We start from the raw sequence: 17,313 nt of genomic DNA, 5'->3' as shown, positions 1-17,313 counted from the left end.
AAAATGTTTATTAGGAGGAGTGATTCCTCCTTGGTCCATCGACCCTGAAAAGAGTGTTGATCCAACACCGCACCCCATCCCTTCAGACTGGCGTCCGTTGTCAGCAGGACCAAGTCGGGGATCCAGAAGGGACTGCCCCTGCTCAATTGCTGGTCCTGTAGCCACCAGGTTAGCGACAGATGAACCTTCGGAGTCAAAGTGATCATGTGAGATCTGATCCGATGAGGTAGGCCATCCCACTTGGAAAGAATTAACCTCTGCAGAGGGCAGGAATGAAATTGAGCGTACTCTACCATGTCGAATGCCAACACCATCAGGCCAAGTACTTGTATCGACGAGTGTATCGACACAGGAAGCATCTTATCCTGTCCTGAAGCTTCAGGACTTTTTCTGGAGAAAGAAACAGCCACTTACTGTGTGTGTCAAGGAGTGCCCCCAGGTGCACTATGCTCTGAGTTGTTACCGGAGAGGATTTCTTCCAATTGATGAGCCACCCGTGAGCTTGTAGGAAGCTTACCGTCAGTTGCAGATGACTGAGGAGGACATCATGGGAGTTTGCCAGGATCAGCAAGTCATCCAGATACGGTAGGTTCCTGACGCCCTGGCGACGGAGATGGGTCGTCATTACAGCCATGACCTTGGCGAAGATCCGAGGAGCTGTAGCCAGTCCAAATGGCAGAGCCTAGAACAGACAGTTGAGGTCACCAACAGCACATACTGCGGATGCGACATGGCAATAGGTATATGCAGGTATGCATCCTGTTCCATAGCCAGTACAATTGAGTTGAGTCCGGGTTCCATAGCCAGTACAATTGTGCACAGTGTTTCCACACGGAACTTGGACACACTCACAAACTTGTTCGGTGATTTGAGGTTGAGTACAGGCCGGAAAGACTCATTGGGTTTCGGTACTAGAAACAGGGTTGAGTAGTAACCTCTGCCTCTGTGGGACAGAGGTACTGGCACTACCATTCCTGTATTTATGAGGGAATTTACAAAATTTGCAGAGCTTGCGTCTTTAACGGATTCGAAGGGATAACCGTGGTGCAAAACTGGCGAGGGGGACGTGAGAGACAACTTCCCACATCCAGGTGTCTGAAGTGGTCTTTAGCCAGACCTGGGTGAACTGCAGAATTCGGCCTCCCACCCTGGGGTCCCCCAGGGTGAGGCCTGCCCCGTCATGTGGCAGGTTTGTCTTGTTTAGAAGCAGGTTGACGGGCCGCCCAGGACTGCTTTGCCATGGGCTTAGTGGTTTTGGGAGCATGAGATTGTCTCGGGTATGCCTGACCTTTTGCTTTCCCTTGAGGCTGAAAGGAACGAAAAGTGGTACCTTTTGCCTTCTGTGCAGAAGGATTAGTATTTGGGAGAAAAGCAGTCTTAGCAGCTGCTAACTCAGACACAATTTTATTAAGGTCTTCCCCAAACAAAATGTCACCCTTAAAGGGGAGTACCTCCAAGGTATTTTTGGAGTCTAGGTCCACCTTCCATCACCTCAACCACAGAATTGTTACGATTCCTGTACTCCAGACTGGAGAAGATCTTATGGCAGAGATCTGAGTACAGGAATGAAATACAGGTTGTGGGAGCTGGAGAGCCTAATAACCCCTGGCGCCCTAACTCCGTTGTCTCGCCCGTGTTATCAGAAATCCCCTGCGAGACTATGGTTGCTTGAGCCCATGGCAGCCGCGTTCGAAGGGCGGATTATGTCTGCCCAACCCCGATGCCCCCGCAGGTCTTAATGGGAGACAAGGGGAAGTCCGAGACAGGGAGATAACAAGGGGCCCTCTGACTAAGCAACCAAGCCAGGGGTTACAAGCTAACTTAACTAAATCAAAAGGTATGTGCGGACAAGCCGCCAGGGAAAAGGACAACCAAGGATCCACGGATCCGACACTCCTATCCGGCACCGCTGGACACCAGAGTGGATCTTGTGGAAGCGGAATCCTCCGCAAAGCACCAGAACTCAAAATAAACACAATAATAAATAGTAGCGGACAAGCCGCAACACACGGCTGCGCCGCGACTCACGAACACCACCAGATGTAAAAGGTGCTCGGTCAGACTCCAGGAACAGATGGTAACTTCCGAGTACTGGATCACTGAGAACAGGAACAAACGAACAGACCGGGACTGGGAACTCTCTCTGCAGCAGAATCAGGCAAACAGGAAGCTATCACCGGCGTCTGTGAGGAGTCCTGGGAGTGCTTTTAACAGAGAGTCTTCCAATCAGCTGTTTGGAGGCTGATTGGATTAAATGCCATGCAGCTGACAAGCTGCATGGCCAGGGAAACAGATGAGTGATAATTACAACATGCCGTGCAGCTGCATGCTACACAGCCAGGAAACCAGTGATGATATAAACTTAGACCCAGCAACGGGGAACACGATCCGACAGTGGCGTCCCCGTTGCTAGGCGCCGGCCGCACTGACGAGCGGACCCTCAGCGCCTAACAGTACCCCCCCCTTGAGGAGGGGTCAAGGAACCCCTAAATCCGGGTTTCTGAGGAAATTCTTGAAAAAATGCCCTTTTGAGCCTTGGGGCATGAAGGTCCTCATCTAGGACCCACGACCTTTCCTCAGGACCATAACCTGTCCAATGCACCAAAAAATAAAGCCGACCCCGGGACAGCTTGGAATCGAGAACCTTCTCAACCACGAACTCCTGCTGACCCTGTACATTAACTGGTGATCTCCCCTGAGGTTTTTTACGAGGAAATCTGCTAGATGAAACATATGGTTTGAGCAAAGAGCAATGGAAGGTATTTCCGATTCGTAACGTTTTTGGTAGCTGTAACCGGAAAGCAACTGGATTGACTTTTTTGATAATGAGAAATGGTCCAATAAATCTAGGACCCAATCTGGCTGAGGTTTGTCGAAGTTTGATATTGCGAGTCGACAGCCACACCCTGTCTCCTACTCTAAAAGTGCACGGCCGCCGGAACCTGTCCGAAAAATCTTTTTCCTTGAAAGCTGCTTTTCTGAGAGCTATGTGCACTTTTTTCCAAATAAGTTTAAGATGAGAGGTCAGGGCCAGAGAGGAGACAGAGGAATGTTGGAAAAATGAATTAGCTCTGGGGTGGAAACCAAAAACTGCAAAAAATGGAGACACATTGGTAGAGGAATGACAGGCATTATTATAAGCAAACTCTGCCAATGGAAGAAACTCAGACCAGTCATTTTGGAGTTTGGCAGAGTACAAACGCAAATATTGTTTTAAGGATTGGTTCACTCGCTCAGTCTGTCCATTTGATTGTGGATGATAACCGGAGGTTAATGATAATTTCATTTTTAACGAAGCACAAAAAGACTTCCAAAACTGTGCAATGAATTGTGGACCCCTGTCAGAAACAATATCAGTGGGTAACCCATGGAGTCTGAAAACATGACGGAGGAACAAGACTGCCAATCCCTGGGCAGATGGCAATCGGGGAAGACCAATAAAATGAGCCATCTTACTAAAACGGTCCACTACCACCCATATGACTGTGCATCCAGCTGACAGAGGGAGATCCACCACAAAATCCATGGAGATATGCGACCATGGTCTAAGAGGAACATTCAATGGCATAAGTTGACCAATAGGCAAAGAACGGGGAACTTTATGCTGTGCACAGACCTGACACGAAAAAACAAACTCTTTAATGTCTTTAGAAAGACCAGGCCACCACACTGCGCGGGATACCAATTCAAAAGTTTTAGCGACTCCCAGATGCCCTGCAACTTTGCTATCATGAAATTCCTCCAAAACAGTTGCTCTCAAAAACTCAGGAACAAAAAGACGACCAGCAGGAGTATTTCCCGGAGCTTGATGTTGAAGCAGCTTCAATTGAGAAAAAACATCCTGTGTGAGACCTGCCTGAATGACTGAAGGCGGAAGTATGAGAGTAACAGGACTGTTGTCTTGAGCGGGAAGAAAACTGCGTGAGAGGGCATCTGCCTTGGTATTCTTGGAACCAGGTCTGAAGGTGATAATGAATTTGAAACGAGTGAAAAATAAAGCCCAACGAGCCTGTCGGGCATTCAGTCGCTTAGCTGATTCAATGTATTGAAGATTTTTGTGATCTGTCAAAACAGAAATGGTATGGGTCGCTCCTTCAAGCCAATGTCTCCACTCCTCAAAAGCCCATTTAATAGCCAGCAACTCCCGATTACCAACATCGTAGTTGGATTCAGCAGATGAGAATTTCCTGGACATAAAGGCACAAGGATGTAACTCAAGGGAATCTGGATCCTTCTGAGAAAGGATAGCCCCTACACCAACCTCCGAGGCATCTACCTCAACGATGAAAGGCAATTCTGGGTTGGGATGTCTAAGGACAGGGGCTGAGACAAAGGCTTGTTTCAAGGCCTGAAAAGATACTTTAGCTTCACATGACCAATTGGTAGGATCTGCTCCCTTCTTAGTGAGTGCCACAATGGGAGCAACTATGTCAGAGAAAGAGTGAATAAACCTTCTGTAGTAGTTCGCAAACCCTAAAAAGCGCTGAATTGCTTTTAAGTTGGTGGGTTGCGCCCAACTCAGGATGGCTTGGAGCTTCTTAGGTTCCATTCGGAATCCCCGAGGGGAAATAATGTACCCTAAAAAGGATACCTCCGTGACGTGAAATTCACACTTCTCCGGTTTGGCATACAAGTGATTTTCACGTAATTTCTTAAGTACCTGACGCACCTGGGTAACATGTTGTTCTATAGAGTCAGAATAAATCAAAATGTCGTCTAAATAGACCACAACGAATCTTCCCAGAAACTCACGGAGCACATCATTAATGAGATCCTGAAAGACTGCCGGAGCGTTAGATAGGCCGAAAGGCATGACCAGATACTCATAGTGACCTGATTGAGTACTGAATGCCGTTTTCCACTCATCCCCCGATCTGATTCTAATGAGATTATATGCTCCTCTCAGGTCAATCTTGGAAAAAATAACAGCCGAACGTAGCTGATCAAAGAGGACAGAGATCAGAGGCAGAGGGTAAGTATTCTTTACTGAGATTTTATTCAGGGCTCGAAAGTCAATGCAGGGTCTGAGGGAACCATCCTTCTTCTCTACGAAGAAAAAACCTGCACTTAAAGGGGATTTAGATGGCCTGATAAACCCTTTCTCAAGACTTTCTTTCACATACTCATTCATGGCCACAGTTTCAGGACCAGACAATGCATATAACCTTCCTTTAGGCAACGTGGCACCAGGAATTAACTCTATGGTACAATCATAAGGCATATGGGGAGGCAAAATATCCGCATTGCCCTTGGAAAACACATCCAAAAAATCTTGGTACTCTCCAGGAATATGTGCGGGCCTGGCAGCAGCTACTCGGATAGGAAGTGTAATACATTCTTTATCACAGATGGTACTCCATTGTAGAATCTCCCCAGACTGCCAATCTATGATGGGATTATGAAAGGCCAGCCAAGGGTGACCCAGAACCACAGGAACTGCTGGACAATGGGTAAGAAAAAACTCAATCTTTTCAGAATGTAGAGCTCCTACCGAGAGCAAAACAGGAGGTGTACATAGAGAAATAACCCCATTGGATAAGGGACTCCCATCTAAACCATGCATGGTGATACACCTACTTAAGGTTAACTGAGGAATACCTAAGGCCTTGGCCCATGTTAAGTCCATAAAGTTTCCTGCAGCTCCACTGTCCACAAAAGCAGAGACCGAGGAACAGAGGCTGTCATAAGAAACTTTAGCAGGAACCAATAGTGAATTATTTGAGGAGATGAGCTGTAGACCAAAGTGAACCCCCTCACTATTCACTTGGTCAGGAAGTTTCCCGACTTGTTTGGGCAACTACGGGCAAAATGTCCCTTACCTCCGCAGTACAAACACAGACCAGAATTTTGCCTCCTGGTTCTTTCTTCCGGAGACAATTTGGAGAGACCAATCTGCATAGGCTCCTCCATGTCTATCGGAACGGAAGAAACACAGGGAAAAGAAACTACAGATGCCCCTTTCTCAGTCCTCCGCTCTCTGAGCCGACGATCTATTTTAATAGAGAGCTCCATGAGTTTATCAAGGTTCTCAGGAGCGGGATACTGAAGGAGGCTGTCTTTTATAGATTCAGATAAGCCGAGGCGAAACTGACTGCGCAGGGCAGGATCATTCCAGCCACAGTCGTTCGACCAACGGCGAAACTCCGTACAATAATTCTCTGCAGGATTCCTACCCTGTCTTAGAGCACGCAACTGACTTTCTGCGGATGCCTCTCTATCAGGGTCGTCATACAATAGCCCTAAAGATTTCAAAAAAGCGTCTACAGACGATAAGGCCGGATCGTCTGTCTTTAAACCAAAAGCCCAGGTCTGAGGATCCCCCTGAAGCAGAGAAATTATAATTCCAACCCGCTGAGCCTCCGTACCTGAGGAAACTGGTCTTAAACGAAAATACAGTTTACAAGACTCTTTAAAATTAAAAAACTGTTTTCTATCCCCAGAAAAACGGTCAGGCAGATGCATTTTTGGTTCAGGGATGACCCTCGGGGAAGTCCGTAACAGATCTTCCTGTGAGCTCACCCGGAGGGACAGATCCTGAACCATCTGGGTAAGTTCCTGAATCTGACTAACCAAAAACTGGCCAGGATTTGGCCCAACACCGGTGGGATTCATGAGGCCGACAAAATTCTCCCTACTGGATAAGTGAAAAAATTAACTCCTGTTGAAATTTTTTCTTTTGTCTGGCCGGTGATAATGTTACGATTCCTGTACTCCAGACTGGAGAAGATCTTATGGCAGAGATCTGAGTACAGGAATGAAATACAGGTTGTGGGAGCTGGAGAGCCTAATAACCCCTGGCGCCCTAACTCCGTTGTCTCGCCCGTGTTATCAGAAATCCCCTGCGAGACTATGGTTGCTTGAGCCCATGGCAGCCGCGTTCGAAGGGCGGATTATGTCTGCCCAACCCCGATGCCCCCGCAGGTCTTAATGGGAGACAAGGGGAAGTCCGAGACAGGGAGATAACAAGGGGCCCTCTGACTAAGCAACCAAGCCAGGGGTTACAAGCTAACTTAACTAAATCAAAAGGTATGTGCGGACAAGCCGCCAGGGAAAAGGACAACCAAGGATCCACGGATCCGACACTCCTATCCGGCACCGCTGGACACCAGAGTGGATCTTGTGGAAGCGGAATCCTCCGCAAAGCACCAGAACTCAAAATAAACACAATAATAAATAGTAGCGGACAAGCCGCAACACACGGCTGCGCCGCGACTCACGAACACCACCAGATGTAAAAGGTGCTCGGTCAGACTCCAGGAACAGATGGTAACTTCCGAGTACTGGATCACTGAGAACAGGAACAAACGAACAGACCGGGACTGGGAACTCTCTCTGCAGCAGAATCAGGCAAACAGGAAGCTATCACCGGCGTCTGTGAGGAGTCCTGGGAGTGCTTTTAACAGAGAGTCTTCCAATCAGCTGTTTGGAGGCTGATTGGATTAAATGCCATGCAGCTGACAAGCTGCATGGCCAGGGAAACAGATGAGTGATAATTACAACATGCCGTGCAGCTGCATGCTACACAGCCAGGAAACCAGTGATGATATAAACTTAGACCCAGCAACGGGGAACACGATCCGACAGTGGCGTCCCCGTTGCTAGGCGCCGGCCGCACTGACGAGCGGACCCTCGGCGCCTAACAAGAATACGGCAAGCCAGGACAGACGTAGTTGATGCCTTGGCTGCCAACACACCCGCCTCAGACGACGCCTCCTGAATGTAATGGTAATGATGGTAATGTGAGACAGGTATTGTCTGGCATTGTCAGATACAGTATATCCTCGGGCAGCTCTTCCTCTAATGCCTGAACCCATGCTTCAATACCTTTTGCAGCCCAAGAGGATGCAATAGTGGGTCTATGTACAGCATCTGTAAGGCAGTAAATAGATTTTAGGCATCCCTCCACATGCTTATCTGTCAGTTCCTTCAGTGAAGTGACAGTGGTGACAGGCAGAGTAGATGACACCACTAGGTGGGTGACATGAGAATTCACCGACAGTGAATGTTCCCACTTGTTACATAACTATGCAGGGAGAGGATAGCGAGCCAAGGCCCGTTTAGACAGAGGGAATTTCTTCCCTGGATTAGACCAGGGCTCGTGCTTGATGTCCACTAAATGGTCAAATTGGGGTAATAGATTTGTAACCACCTTCTGCCGTTTAAACATATCAGTTTTCTTAGCCACAGTAGTGGAATCCTCATCATCAGTGATGTGTAATCTTCATCAGAAACACCTGATTCAGTGTCTGACAGGACAGTATGCTCCCCCTCCAATTCAGATGAAACATCTGAGAGATACGTGGATTGTGAGGAGGAAGCAGCCCGCTTAGATGACCCAGAGACACAGGAGTGACCTGGAGTAGGTTTTTGTCTGACCAAGGATTGATTTAATTGCTGCAATTGGTTAGACAAATTTTCCGCCCAAGGCGGATTAACCATAGGGACAATTTGTGGCTGTAGTAGCACAGGTGGTCCCATAGGAGGCGTAGGCATTCCACCACAGTACCTTGTAGGTTTGTGTATGCAGCCCAGGGTGTCTCCTGATTGGTTTCAGGAGCTGCGGACTGACTTAGAGATGTATGACACATCCACAGACCATCATACAAAACTTCCCCTTCAGGTAAATCTTTGGCGCATGTTCTGCATGATGCAGGAGTGTCCACAGACTTACTGCCCTTCTTGTTAGACATTGTACACAAATGCAACAACAGAGCGGTTTAGTACGATAAAGCCAGAGTACAATACCTGCAAATAAATCCGTTAGTATGTGACTGAATACACAGTACACAACACCTGCGAATAAATCTGGTATTATGTGACTGAGTACACAGTAGAATACACATAATGGGTAAATAATGTAACGCACTATATATATGACCCAGATGCACCTAGTCCCTTATGGTACAGAATACAGTAATAAATATATCTGGGAAACACTGAAAGTGAAACCACACAGCAGATATAGGCACACACAGTCACAGGCAATGCAGATAATTATCATGACAATAAAACCGCACTGGATTAGTTTATGTACATATGTACAGATATATATATATATATATATCAGATATAAATATATATATAAAACACAGTGAGGTCCTGGACCGGAGGCATATATCAGAATACTCGTACAATATATCCTGTAATAGGTACACTCTTTCTTAACTAGCGCTGTCTGTATAAAGACATGTAGGATACTCAAGTGTTTGTAAATTCACAGCACTGTATACAGGCGGCTTTACAAGGGAGACCTTGCCCTGCTTTCCTCCTCCCCGTAGCAGCGACACGAACCAGAAGAGCATCTGCGACCATGTGCCTAAAGCCGGAGCGTCTCCACTGCAAGTACCCGGGAACAGGCCGCGGGAGTATGTGACGATGCTTGGGAGGTGATGGAGCCGCAGCACAGAATGTCACACGGACATATTAGCGCTGCGTCCCTTGAAGTCTTCTTAGAAAGCTTTGCAGGGCTGCCTAGTGCAGCCCCCCTGTTAGGTGACCTGTTGCTGCAGGCACCAACTCGAAAATGAGTTCCAGTGCCTGGAGGCAGGGTTTATAGAGGAGGCCCCAATGCATCCTGGGACAGCCTAAAGCTTTAGCCTGTTGGTTCCTCTGGATCAAGATTCACTCTACACCCTGATGTTTCCCTGTGGAACACAATGTACCCTGCTGCAGAAATCTTAATTATTTCTCTGTATCCTCAAATCTCACCTATCCTCAAATCCTGCCAAATAGCCCTGTTTGACACACCACTGCTTTTGCTACTAAGCAACGCCATGAGTCCAACCACCTGCTTTTGTACAGAATATATGAAAGTACAATGCACTGGCACTCTTCTTACTGCCACTAGCATTTCATGGAGTTGCCGTGTACCACTCAGACGCTAACCTGAGTATAAATACAAAATACTGATACAAGAAGCCATGCATTGCACCACGCATCCTAAATGCCCAGGACAGTATAAGCAAATTTGGATGCAGCTATAATGCAAATCAGATGCTAAATTCGGTCTGTGAATTTAAGTCGTGCCATCTGTGTCACGCCATGTGGCGCAGACAGGAACGGTGAAAGAGGACATATCTGCAATATACAGAGTACCCAATAAAATACATTATGGGCCTGATTCAGTAAGGATTGCAAATTTTGCTGACCGGCACCTCCCCCCGTTTCACAAGCAGAAATTGCGAAAGCATCGCGACAGCTGCGTGTGACGTCACGCAGCCACCATGATCACACCGCCGTTTGGCCACCCCTGCCGCACCGCCCCCACAACGCTCCATCTCCTCCTTAATTGACAGGCAGAGGTGATCGCATTTTTGCAGCCCCGCCTGCAGAAAATGCGGGCGCATCCGCAGGACGGGCACATGCGCAGGACGGGCGATCCAACCTGAATTTGGCCCTATATTATGAATCACTAGAGAGATACAATGAAAGGTTAAATTTACTAGTGTGTTTATTATGTTAAAAATATTCCTGTAATTCACACAAGTGCCTATTTTTAGGATTGAACAGATTTATCAGAAAACAGTACATCCTGCCAATAGTCCTGTGCAATGTCTGTAGGCAACATGCACATTTTAAGCACACTGATAGAGCATTTTGTGGCCTAAAGGTGTGTTCTCTGATAACCTGAGTGCACAGTCTGAACGTGGGAATGACAAAAATAACTCCCATGTCACACAGAATTTATAGGCACATTCTGAAACCACTGTATCATTCATTTACTATTTGTGCAGAAGCAAAAATGACCTCTAAATCATCAGTGACCTCTGAATCGTCAGATATAGATTTAGTGCTACTTTAATGCTTCATTTAATTTATCAGTACACTGGCGTCCAATACTATACCATAGCAGCACAACTATATTGTAGTGAAAATCAGATAAGCTATATACAGTACAGTACTAAAAGCATATATAACAGACACATAGACCAGTTTAGCCTGTAATGCTGGCCATACATCATGACGACCAGCATTAGATGTGAGTCATCTCTGATTTCCCTCTGCAGCTCCCAGCGTACGATATCATAAGGTCAGACTATGAGGGTCATTTTGAGTTGATCGCTCGCTAGCTATTTTTTGCAGCGCTGCGAACAGATAGTCGCTGCCTACAGGGGAGTGTATGTTTGCTTTGCAAGTGTGCGAACGCATGTGCAGCCGAGCACTACAAGAAAGTTTTGTGCAGTTTCTGAGTAGCTCTGAACTTACTCAGCCACTGCGATCACTTCGGCCTGTTCTTGTCTGGAACTGATGTCAGACACGCGCCCTGCAAACGCTTCGACACGCCTGCGTTTTTTCCAACCACTCCTAGAAAACGATCAGTTTACACCCACAAACGCCTTCTTTCTGTCAATCTCCTTGCGATCAGCTGTGCGAATGGATTCTTCGTAAAATCCATCGCTCAGCAACGATCCGCTTTGTACCTGTACGACGCACCGGCACATTGCGGTGCATACGCATGCGCAGTAGTGACCTGATCGCAACGCACCGAAAAAATCCTAGCGTGCGATCAGGTTGGAATGACCACCTTTGTACCTTACGATCTATCGTACGACCTTTAATTCACCACTACCCACATCACCTGATCATATGTACAGCACATACGATCAGAGGATGCAACGTTCGACTCGCGTGACTGTGCATCGCATAGTAATCGTAGTCATGCATTCACAACCGATATTGTCCTAGTGTATGGCCAGCTTAAGAGCATTGTGCATTATTATTTGTTGGGCCTGGGTATTTATCATGCTTATGTGTAAGCTATACTTTGCCTTTTAAACTATCACTGCGGAATAGGGGGCTCTCCATAATAAGTATATACAAACTGTAATTTAGGAAACAATGCTATGATAATCAAGAACATCCAGACAGCAACATTAGTGGATAATGCAAAACACTCACTCTCTGTCAATGACAAGGCAATGGGTGTCATCCTCTTCAGCTATGATGTTGGCAGAGCGGACATCCTCACTTGAAGAGAAGATCAGCATGAGTAATCAGGCATTAGACATCTCATTAGTTATGTTTCACATCCTTCAATCATCCTATTATTGATCAAATGAGAGCAATGCAGTGGGGAGAATTTGATTTGCCGACTGCATTATAGTACTGTTAATAAAATCCAAACTGCATAACACAGTACATGTGATTAATTCTATCTACATCCTTGAGTTATTAACTCTTCTGTAATAGATATGACATCACACCGCTCAGCACAATTCAGGTCGTTAGGCTAAAGCATTTTGTCATATAATGAGAAGCAACTGAACTTTTTTCTTTGCAGCACTCCAGTTTTGTATCATTAATAATACAGAAGATAAACCTTCCAGTTCTCTAACTGTCTTAATCAATTCATTGAATTTACAGCAGGGAGAATGGTCTCCGCTATTTGATAAATTGTCTACTGTTTTTTTCAGAGTACATTTTTTTTTCCATTGAATTGTTAATAAACAAGATGATAAATCATATGTGCTATAGTTTGTTGTATCTTATGGTAAATACTCCATAATCTGTGAATCAATGCCACAAGGATTCAGAACATTAAAGCCATTTGCACATGCACAAATATAGTGGGTGTGCACAATCATCTTATATCCAACCTGGTCCATGTGCCATTGGTTGACTGAGTGGTCTATTTATCAAGCCTAAAAAGTTGGTAAATTCTATGAACCCTTGTGTTTTTGAAAGATTAACACCTTTTTGTGCATTGGAGGTATATACAAAAGGGGTACCGCAGGAGATATCGGAAATATCTTGGATATCTGATCCCAAATGCAGTACCCATATGTTTCTATGGAGACTGCAAAAATTACTCATTTGCCAAGCTTCACAATACTTAGCTTTTGTGTTAGATCACTGTAGCCTAGGGACTACATATACCTCTCTGGTAGCCACCGCTTATTTGTCCAGTCATGTAGGTATCAAATCAGAATATTTAGCAATGTTCACTGGTAGTGTGCATGCTTGAAGCTTTTGCCAAGTAGGAATCTTTATGAGAGTAAACCAGAGGTTCTCAAACGCGGTCCTCAAGTCACCCCAACGGTCCAGGTTTCAAGTTTATCCATGCTTGGCCAATGGTGACTTAAATAGCACCTCACTCAATTTGATTTAACCATCTGTGCTGAGCCATGGAAATACCTAAAACCTGGACCATTGGTGTATCTTGAGGACCGCGTTTGAGAACCTATGGAGTAGACTCACAAAGCCACATAAAGAATCATCTATGTTTTTCAGTCAAAATTATGTCACAGTTAATCTTAGTACATGGCCACACCCCTGCTTACTGACCATTAACAAGTCATTGACGGTCTACCGCCACACAACACTTCCTAATTGAAGACACACTTTCCTTACCTACTACTCCAAATGAAAACAGATATAAATACTATACCATTCTCACATAATGTATCTCTCACCTTTTAAATAAAGCTGACTTGTGCTACCATACTTAAAACTACAGCGTCCACAACTAGGCACCTAAATGTCAGGAATTTAACAGACTTGTTATATATATACTTGTCTAAAAAGTTATAGAAAGCTATGATTATTTATTATGGACAATATTTTTGCAGTTCGACCAACCTTTTGAGTTTGGGCAATAAACACCCATCACTTAGCACATGCATGAGATCAAGCCATTGGTTGATCAAGTTAAATGTTACATAAGCAGATCTCAGCCATCTGCCTGCAAATTATCTATCTTTGGGCTATGCACACACCTAATATTCAGCAAAGTTGTTGCCTAAAATTGCTGACAACAGAGAACAATAGCTTGGGGTTGCAAAGCAAATGTAAATACAAAGTAAAAATAGGAATTTAATGCCTACCGGTAATTACTTTCTCCTAGTCCGTAGTGGATACTGGGTTCTTCTACTTTAGTGCCATGGGGTATAGATCGGGTCCACTGGAGCCTGGCACTTTAAAACTTTTAGTGTGTGTATGTATGTGTGTGCTGGCTCCTCCCAGACTCAGTCTAGGAAAACTGTGCCCGAGGAGACAGACATACCATGAGAGAAGAACAATACAACTGCGGTGAGGCAACAAGCCAACACACAACCATGAACGTAAGGAGGGCGCTATCCAGAACAGAGGATAGCAACACCAACACCTATTTTCTCTTATGTCCTAGTGGATACTGGGGTCTTGTACTTTAGTACCATGGGGAAGTCCCAAAGCTCCCAAACGGGTGCGAAAGTGCTGAGACCCCTGTAAAACCACCTGACCAAACAAACGTGTTCGAACCAGACCAAGTCGCAGCTCGGCACAACTGTAGAGCCGATACACCATGGGCTGCCACCCAGGAAGAGCCCACCGACCTCATCGAGTGGGCCTGAATAGATCTCGGCAAAGGCAGAAACATAGGCCTGTTAAGTGGTCAACCGGAGCCAACGACCAATAGATTGCTTAGAAGCTGGCCGACCAATCTTGGAGGCATTATAAAGGACAAACAGCAAGTCAGATTTCCAATGATGGGCCATCCTGTTGACATAATCTTCAGAGCCCTGACCACATCCAAGGATTCAGGACTAACGGAAGCATCAGACAACACCAGAACCACAATAGGCTAATTCACATGAAAAGCTGACACCACTTTCGGCAAAAACTGAGGTTGGGTGCTAAGTTCCCCTCTGTCTGCTTCAAAAATCAAATAAGGGCTCTTACAGGATAAGGCCGCTAATTCAGAGACAGATCTGGCAGATGCCAAAGGAAATAACATCACCGTCTTCCAGGTGAGAAATTTTAACTCCACCCTATGTAAGGGTTCAAATCAATCCGATTGGAGAAAGGACAGAACCACATTGAGGAGCCGTGGGAAGTACAAAGGGCGGTTGCATATGCAGAACACCCTTCAGGAAAGTCTGCACTTCAGGCAACATTGCAAGTTGTTTCTGGAAGAAATTAGAGAGCGCCAAAATCTGGACTTTGATGGAGCCTAAACGTAGGCCCATATCCACTCCCATTTGCAGGAAAAGTAGAAAACGACCAATTCTAAATTCCACGGGAGAAACCTTCCTACTTTCACACCAGAAAACATACTTTTTCCAGATACAATGATAATGTTTCGATGTAACTATCTTCCTGGCCTGCACCATGGTGGAAATAACCCGGGAGGGAAGACCCTTATTTGCTAGAATCAACTTCCAAGCCATCAAACGTAGCTGCTGTAAGTCTGGATAGATGAACGGACCTTGCTCAAGTTCATCTTAGAGTGGCAGAGGCCAGGGATCCTCCAGAGCCATGGCCAGGAGATCCGCGTACCACGCCCATCAAGGCCAATCTGGGGCAATTAGAATTGCCAGAACATTTTCCCTTCTTAGCCTTTTTAGCACCCTTGGAATCAGCGGTAGAGGAGGGAACAGGTACACAAACTGGTACGTCCACGGTGTCATCAGCGCGTCCACTGCTACAGCCTGCGGATCCCTCGTTCTGGAACAGTAACAGCATAGTTTTTTGTTGAGATGAGAAGCCATCAGATCTATCTGCGGAGAGCCCCACTGGTGAATTAACTGGGGATGTAGGCCCCATTCCCCCGGAAGGAGGTCGTGCCTGCTGAGGAAGTCTGCTTCCCAGTTGTCCTCTCCTGGAATGAATATGGCTGAGATGGCCCTTGCGTTGACCTCTGCCCAGAGGAGGATTTTTTGACACCTCTCACATCGCCGCTCTTCTTCTTGTTCCCCCCTTGTCGGTTATGTACGCCACCCCCGTGGCGTTTTCCGATTGAACCTGGATCGCCTGACCCTTCAGGAGATGGGAGGCTTGTAGAAGAGTATTGTAAACTGCCCTGAGTTCCAGGATTCCTGAACTGACCATAACCCTTGAAACTGGGCCCCTTGGGTCCCCGCTTCCCAACCCCGGAGGCTGGCATCCGTTGTTAGTAGAATCCACGAGTGGATATTGAAACTTCTGCCATCTACCAGGTGAGGAATTTGAAGCCACCATAATAGAGAAATCCGGGCTTTCGGAGATAGGGTCACTTCCTGATGCATATGCAGGTGAGATCCCGACCATTTGTCCAGCAGATCCAGCTGAAACGGTCGGGCATGAAACCTGCTGTTTTGGATTGCCTCATAAGCAGCCACCATCTTGCCCAATAATTTAATGCAAAGTTGTATAGACACCCTGCGAGGACGGAGTACCAAGCGGACCATAGCCTGGATAGGCAAGGTCTTGTCCATCGGGAGAAACACCTTTTGAGATACCATATCCAGTATCATTTCCAGGGACTGAAGACATTGGGTCAGTTCCAGATGAGATTTCTAAAAATGTAGGATCCACCCATGATCCGTGAGTAGGCGAGTAGTCAGATTGAAGCTGTGCAGTAGACGCTTCCTGGACACAGCCAATTTTAGGAGATCATCCAAATAGGGGACTCTGTTCACACCCATAATGCACAGCTGCAGCATCATCTCTGCCATGACTTTGGTGAAGACCCTCGGAGCTGTGGATAATCCAAAGGATAAGGCCTGAAACTGGAAATGGTCATCCAAGATGGTGAATCTGAGGTAGCCTGATGAGGGGGCCACATGGGAATGTGTAGGTAAGCATCCTTGACATCCAGAGACACCAGGAACTCCCCCTCCTCCAGAGCGGATAACACTGCCCTCAGAGACTCCATCCTGAATTTGAACACCCGCAGATATGGGTTGAGAGATTTAAGATTCAAGATGGGGCACACCGAACCGTCTGGCTTGGGAACGACAAAAGAACTGGAGTAAAAACCCCTGTTGCGTGACGTAGGAGGTACAGGAACTACCACCCCTGTCTGCAAAAGTTTTTGAATAGCCCCTTGTAAAGTAACTTTTGCTAAGTGTAAAGCTGGTAAACCTGACTTGAAAAACCTGAGAGGAGGGAGTGTTTGAAATTCCAGCCGGTATCCGTGGGAAACGAGGTCCCTCACCGTGACCCAAGGATCCCGGCAGCACTCCGCTCACACGTGGGCGAAGTGTTTGAAGGTGAGCACCTACCTGAAAGTCGCCTTGCTGCTGGGGCCAACCGTCATGCGGAAGGCTTAGCGGCTATGGATCCGGTGGTCTGGTCCAGGAAGACGGCAGGTACAGGTTTACGGGACTTACCCCAAGCTCCTCTGGAAGTGGTGGAGACCCCTCGGCCCCTGCCTCTGAACCTAGCCACACGAAAGGACTGCAAGGAGGGTCCGGTGTAAGAACGTCTAGCCGGTGGCGCAGCCGACGGCAGATAGGTAGACTTACCCGCCATCACTTGAGAGATCCACTTATTTAATTAATCTCCAAACAAGACATCACCTGTTAAGTGAAGATTTTCTACACCCTTTTTGGAATCAGCGTCCGCCGCCCATTG

The 17,313-nt window shown here is 46.5% G+C and overlaps 1 protein-coding gene across 2 annotated transcripts in view; it reads right to left on the bottom strand.

The window, feature by feature from the left end:
* LOC135056329 (cGMP-dependent protein kinase 2-like) overlaps positions 1–17,313 on the bottom strand; it is a 423,162-nt gene that overhangs the window by 119,222 nt on the left and 286,627 nt on the right. For both annotated transcript variants that reach the window (XM_063961323.1, XM_063961324.1), the window contains one exon: positions 11,899–11,967. In XM_063961323.1, coding sequence (XP_063817393.1) covers positions 11,899–11,967 — 69 coding nt within the window. The remainder of the gene's footprint in view (positions 1–11,898; positions 11,968–17,313) is intronic.

Source organism: Pseudophryne corroboree, chromosome 3 (genome assembly GCF_028390025.1).
Source record: "Pseudophryne corroboree isolate aPseCor3 chromosome 3, aPseCor3.hap2, whole genome shotgun sequence".
NCBI lineage: Eukaryota > Metazoa > Chordata > Amphibia > Anura > Myobatrachidae > Pseudophryne > Pseudophryne corroboree.
This window is presented reverse-complemented; position numbering and strand designations above follow the sequence as displayed.